General features: G+C 45.1%; 1 protein-coding gene across 1 annotated transcript; it reads left to right on the plus strand.

Annotated features, from left to right (window-relative positions):
- The first annotated feature begins 1,794 nt into the window (after nucleotides 1-1,794).
- Nucleotides 1,795-3,363, plus strand: LOC105627213 (F-box/LRR-repeat protein 14). Its single transcript, XM_012208499.1, has 2 exons — nucleotides 1,795-1,999; nucleotides 2,066-3,363. Exons 1-2 carry the CDS (start codon nucleotides 1,795-1,797, stop codon nucleotides 3,361-3,363), a joined length of 1,503 nt encoding a protein of 500 aa, XP_012063889.1.
- The last annotated feature ends 3,615 nt before the right edge of the window (nucleotides 3,364-6,978 follow it).

Below are 6,978 nucleotides of genomic sequence, written 5' to 3' on the forward strand. Positions count from 1 at the left end.
CGCGCGATGTGGTCCGGGGTGCGCACCGTGTGTCTCACCCTCACCCCCGACCCCTCCTGCCCTCCCACCACGCAACGAAAACTTAAAAATGCCGCCGCAGAGCAACCCGAATCGATATTCGCCGGTGCAGTCACGTGGCACGGTTTCGTGCCGCGCGGGCCAATGAGCGGCCACGACGAGCGAATCTCGCTCCGCCTGTGCTCTACGGGACGACGACACGACATCTGCGTGCGGGTAGGCGGAACAACAGTCCGCGGCTGGTAGCGCACCGGTTCACAGTAGGCGATGTTCCGCTCTGCGGGCGGTCCACGTTAAGTGACCCCGACACGATATACATCGACGACGGGCGTTTAACCAGCATCGGCAGTAGCAGCAGCGACGGCGACAACGACGACGACGAGGACGACAACGAAGATAACGACGTCAACGGGAAAGACGAGCGAAAACGACGACATCACGACATCGACACGTGAACAAGGCACGGTGCGCTGTCGCTTCAACGCTGATCGCCCCTTTCGACACGCGTATATTACGCACGTATCACGTATGTCTGTGTATGGTGCCCTATCGTTCACCGGAAGAAGCGCGCGGGGCCGCGACTCGTAAGCGACTCCGTATTTACTCGTACATATTCGCCGTGGTAGTTGTCTCGCGTGCAAAAAAGAGAGTCCAGTCGTCGTGGCTACGGGACAGAGTGAGAGAGTAGAGGAAGTGACTGCGGTGTACGAGACGGAGATCGAGAGCGCGCCGAGTAGTGCGCGAAGGGGACGAGGTGGGGCAAGGTTGGTGTAAGAAGGAAAGGAGGAGCGAGGGAGCGAGATAGATGCAGAGCGTGAGATAAAGAGAGTGAGAGGAGGGACTTGCCGTGCGCGCGAATAGGACCGAGTCCGAGAGAGAGAGAGAGAGAGAGAGAGAGAGAGAGAGAGCGAGTGAGGCGAGACGCAGACGGTAAGAAGGAAGGGAACCAAGAGTCCAGAGACCAGACGGTACGCGATATGGTGTTTCTATACGAAGGTTTCTATACGAATGGTGCTCTTTCGTGAAAAGTAACTCTTGCGGACTGTACGGTGCCGTATGAATATAGTTACAAAGTTGCATTAGCTGCGTGTCGTATCTTCGCTCTCGTCGATATATCGTCGATCGTCGGTCGTTTCGCGGTCGATCGCGAGATAAATCCCGCTGTGTCCGTCCCCCTCCCGGCACGACCATCACATCGTCGAGCTCGTGGATCGCGCGTTGATCCGTGCCGTCGCGTCGACGCGGTGATATCGCGGTGGTCGGTGCGTAGCGCGGCGGCGATCGATAAACGCGATCGATATCGCGATTGTCGCTCGCGCGTTCGTGAGTGGTACATATATCATATCGGATACGTGTCGCGATACGCGCGCGCTCGCGCGCTGGAAAAACTTATTATGCGACTACCGAAGTCGCGCCATAATCGGGAACGGCGGGGATCGGATTAACCGAGAAGATAGAACGCGTAACGCAGAGAAGAAGCGGCGGAGGAGGAAGAAGAAGAGGAGGTGGAGGAGAAAGAAGAAGAAAGATTTCAAGATAGAGGGAGATAATCACCGCGACGGACGAGGACACGACGACGAGCGCTCGACGGTCGCTCGCTCGTCGTCGGTTGCCGCGGCGGAGTCGTTGCGCGTGAGGCTTCGCCGCGCGGCAGCTGCGGCGGAAGCGTCGGCGGCGGCATTGGCAGCCTCGGTCGCGGCGGCAACGGCGACCGGCTCGGGGTCGCAGGACGACGAGCACGACGACGACGACGACGAAGACGATAGCGACGACGATATGGAGGAGAGCCACCTGCTGATGACTGAACTTCCTTCGCCGTTAACGCCGAGCGCCGGTCGCGGCGGTACAACCTTGCTTCATCGTCCGGGCCATTACTACCACCTGCACCAGCCGCACCTGGCGATACCGACGTCGCAGAATCAAGCGATTCTTCAGCACAATTCCGGCGGCGGCACGGCGCCGCATTACGGCACCGACGGCAATGGCGCCTGTGGTGGCGGCGGCACCGCGGGAGGCGGCGCGACCGCTGCCACCGCCGCCGCCGCCGCTGCCGGTCTACCAGCCTACACCATCAGCCAGGGTGGCATCTCCTCGCGGCATCAGCTGCACCCACATCAGGTGCATCAACGCGGCACCGCGGTAACGCATGGCCAGCCCGCCGCGAGCACCCACGTGTCCTCCCTGTATCCAGAGATTCTGGCGCTCATCTTCAGCTACCTGGACGTACGCGACAAGGGACGAGCCGCTCAAGTATGCACCGCGTGGCGCGACGCTGCCTATTATCGCTCGGTTTGGCGAGGAGTCGAAGCGCGACTGCACCTCAGAAAACAGGCGCCGGCGTTATTCGCCAGCTTGGTAAGACGCGGCGTGAAGAAGGTACAGGTGTTGTCACTGCGACGCGGCCTCAGCGATGTTCTAAAGGGCGTGCCGAATCTTGAGGCACTCAACTTGTCCGGTTGCTACAACATCACCGACTCCGGTATCACAAATGCTTTTTGCCAGGAGTACCCGTCCCTCATCGAGCTCAACCTATCACTTTGCAAGCAAGTGACGGACACCTCCCTCAGCAGGATAGCGCAGTTCCTGAAGAATCTCGAGCATCTTGAACTGGGCGGTTGCTGCAACATCACCAACACCGGTTTACTGCTGATCGCATGGGGCTTGAAGAAACTCAAACGACTGGACCTACGAAGTTGCTGGCACGTTTCTGACTTGGGCATTGCTCATTTGGCTGGACTGAATCGCGAGACCGCCGACGGTAATCTCGCTTTGGAGCACCTGAGTTTGCAGGACTGCCAACGATTGAGCGACGAGGCGCTTAGGCACGTGTCGCTTGGCCTCACCACCCTCAAGTCCATCAACCTGTCATTCTGCGTATGCATCACCGATTCCGGCGTCAAACATCTGGCCAGGATGTCGAGTCTACGCGAGTTAAATCTACGCTCGTGCGACAACATTTCCGACATCGGCATGGCGTACTTGGCTGAAGGCGGCAGTCGCATCACATCGCTCGACGTGTCGTTTTGCGACAAGATTGGTGATCAGGCACTCGTACACATTTCTCAAGGTTTGTTCAACCTAAAGTCCCTGTCACTGTCCGCTTGTCAGATTAGCGACGAAGGTATCTGCAAGATCGCCAAGACCCTACACGACCTCGAGACCCTCAACATCGGCCAGTGCAGCCGGCTCACTGACCGGGGTCTGCACACCGTCGCCGAGAGCATGAAGAATCTCAAGTGCATCGACCTGTACGGCTGCACGAAAATCACCACCAGCGGCCTCGAGCGGATCATGAAGCTGCCACAGCTCAGTACGTTAAATCTTGGTCTGTGGCACGTGCGGTGATGGCTTTTTCCGTGGCTAAGTGCTCTGGACGAACGCTGCCAACGTTACCGTCATCGTCATCGGCACCGTCATCGTTACCAAGGCGACGACAACTCCTCACAGCGATCCAAGGATAACTTCGTCTTCGCGCGCATGTTCCTGCCGCAGGCGGTAAGTCCGTTTCTGTCGCTCGGCGCACGAAGTCGCCCGAGCGCCCTCGACATCGGTATCTACGACGTCGTCGGCGAATAGCGTAAATAGCGAATTTAGCTTGTTTCTCCGCCCGAGACGGGAATTCTCCCCCCCCCCCTCTCTCTCTTAAAGGGAGGGGGGGGGAACAACCGCTGGTTCTCGAGGGGCACTGTTTTTCAAGATTGGCCCAATTTTTACTCTTTAGAGTAAGATTCCTTTTCAAAGAATTTAGAGTATTTATTTTCGTACTTTCAACATATGACAAATTAAACTCGTCGAAATAATAATTAATTTGAATCTTTAATCTAAAAATGTTATATGTCGATTGCCAACTGCGTGTCATTGATCGTAGCCTTGTAAAAGTAACGAGCGAGAAAATCCCAGATGCCGACGTTCGTTTCCCTTTTTTTCCTAAATTTTCGAGAGCTAAATTGTCGAGCGAGCTGAGAATTGAAACGAGGCATTTGATACTCGTCGAATTCTTCGTTTAATTAATCTAGCGATCGTCTTCGACGCGCGACGATCAAGTTTGGTCGGAAATGCGTATGTGTGTTTGAAACAGTCGCTTTTTTTGTTCTTTTTAGAAAAGAAAACGCTCTTCGAAAGGACATAATGCCATTTGTCTGAAAAACGGTGCCCTGAAAAACAGGCTCAGTTTTCAATCTTTAAGAGTGAGATTTCTTCGGAAATGATAATTTACTCTAAAAGTTTTAGAGAGACTCTTATACTGATTGCCGTGTTTGCATTACATAACACATAGGAACATACCTTTGTCATGGCAAATTCGAACTCAGCGATGCAATAATGGTTTCAATCTCTGAATCAGTTTTTTATCGCCATTTTTTTCTTGGAACACGCGAGTTTCAACAGAAATGTTAGTAACAAAAATATGACATAATAATTAATGTGCATCCTGAACAAAAATTATGATATGTACTTTAAGAGTACATAATATACTTTTTTTTATTAAATAAGTTAAATCAATTCGAACGTGATAAATATTACTCATTCTTCGTTTGGATGTTTCGGAAATAAAACGTGATTATATTGATAATAATTCACTTATTTTTAATTATGTGCTGTGTTATTAGTTAATGACTGTGAAGTGCAATATGAATTAGCGCATTTTCAACAATTTCTATTAATGAAATTGATCAAAGACTAGATCCAGAATACAATTTTCAAAATACAACTTGAAATCGCGAGTGTAGGTAAAGGCGTTGGTGCAGATAAAGTCGCGAGTGTAGATCACTGCACTAGCGAGGATCGCGGCGATGTTACATTTGCTTATATAAACAACTTCTCTTATAGTTACTGTTTTTCCAGACTTTTCAAAATATTTATAAACAAATTTTAATGGAGTTTCTTGCTGTTATAATCATACTTTGGATTATTTTTTCTTCTGATATACATCGATCGTAACTTAATTCGTTAATTGATCTATTCTTTAGTATGTTTTGATTGTAAACGCTTATTGTTTAGTTTAGAATTAAAATATGTCATTATATTTATATATTTCATCTTAGTTTTATCATGTATTAAATCAACCTTTATTAAACTTTATTGATTTAATGACAGCTAATTTTGGATATTCGATATGGAGAGCTAATTGATTGCGATTCCTCGAGGTTTTTCCTACTAGTTGTATCTAATAGTCATTTTTTATAGTGAATAATGATTTAATTTTTAAAATAGCATTGCAATAGTTCTACACCAATTATTCGTAGTTTTCGAGATGGAAGTTTGTGTTGAAGGACGGATTGAGTCAACCGCCGTTGCAGTGAAGTTTGGGTGAAGTCATAGGTGCAGGTCATGAGCGACGCACATGCAGATGGAGACGCGGAGATATCAAATTCTGCGGAATTGTAATATGTCTTAACAAAGCGTTTTAAAGACGGAAGCGCTTGGATTATTTCATGTAAAATAGGAATAACAAGCAAAAAAATTAATCATTTTAAACAAGAGGATTTAGGGGAATAAATGATGAAAAAAGGAACTCGTTTACCTTAATAACTCTGCCTAAATTTCTATTGTGTTTTTGTGTACATCAATAAATAAATTCAGGTGAAAGATTACTTGAGCAATCAGAATGATCTCTATGTTCAAATCAGAATCGTTTAACAACTCAGATTTATCTTCTTGAAAATTATTTACTTTAATGACAGACTCTTGTTTTATCTTTTTGATAAAAGTCTATTCATATATATTTAGGAGCTATTCGTTTATTTTTGATAGTGGACCATGTTTTCGACCAATAACTCATAGAAATTGATTTTCTCCACTCTGCTTATTTGCAATCTCCGATTAAGCAAATCTAGTAGTTCATCTCTGCTACCAAGATGATTCCTATCATTCATCTCTTCAGAATTTTTTTTTGTATAATAAAAGGTCGCATTACAGCAACTGGAAGTTTTTTTAGTATTATACATTTTAATGGAAGAGTGAACAGAGTGTATGCATACAAAGGATAAAATAAAATAATAAAAATTTTAACATAAAAAAAATTTAAATTTTTATATTATATATTCATAACAGAAGTTAGACTTGTTAATTTTGTTGAAAGTTATAGATATAATATACAGATGTAACAAAAATCCGCCTTTAAAGAAGAAAATCCTCAAAATAAAGACGTTATACACTAGTTGAATTTGTAATGAGAAAGTTTACAGCATCATTGAGTAAAGAAAGATTGATTCTTATCCAAAATATATCGAATATGAAGAAAAATCATATTTTGATTTTCTTCACATTCCAAGAATATATAAATATATACAATATTTTTTTTAATCCTCGTCGTACTTGAAAGAGTCCCTCCTCTGATTTTGATGGAGGGACAGTCTTTACTATTATTTTGTTCTTCAAAAATAAAAGACATGTATTTTTTTATACGTGCTCTAACTCACTTTTAAAGGATAAAACACCTGTCTGAAAGTCTTTTTTTTTTTCGAAGCGAATATCACTAAAACTGTAAGAGATAGAAAAAACTTTTTGAAATGAAAGTTTCACGAGTACTTTAATTAATATTATTAATTACAAAAATTTTTTTATTTATCCGCATCACTTTTTTAAATTTTGATTTTGTTTATGATATACAAAAAATTACGTTGTGACAGTTTTCAACTAAAATATTATTACTAATATAATCACTTACGTAAAATTTATGGTCTCCCTATTTTACTTCCAATAAGAAAGGAAAGCTGAAGGAATAATCTTTATATCTGAATCTTATCCAAACTATGACTTCTGGAATCGATCCTCTTAAATTATTACTAGTCTTGGAATGTCCTTGGTATCCTCTGAAGTTGACTCAAGAATGTCTTTGAATATCTATGCTCTTAGATCAAGAGATTACTGTAGTGATTTTGTTATCCATAGCGACAAGTAACCTTTTATTTCGTATAAAAAAACACATATATATATATATATATATATATATATATATAA

Source organism: Atta cephalotes, assembly GCF_000143395.1.
Source record: "Atta cephalotes unplaced genomic scaffold scaffold00008, whole genome shotgun sequence".
NCBI classification, from domain to species: Eukaryota; Metazoa; Arthropoda; class Insecta; order Hymenoptera; family Formicidae; genus Atta; species Atta cephalotes.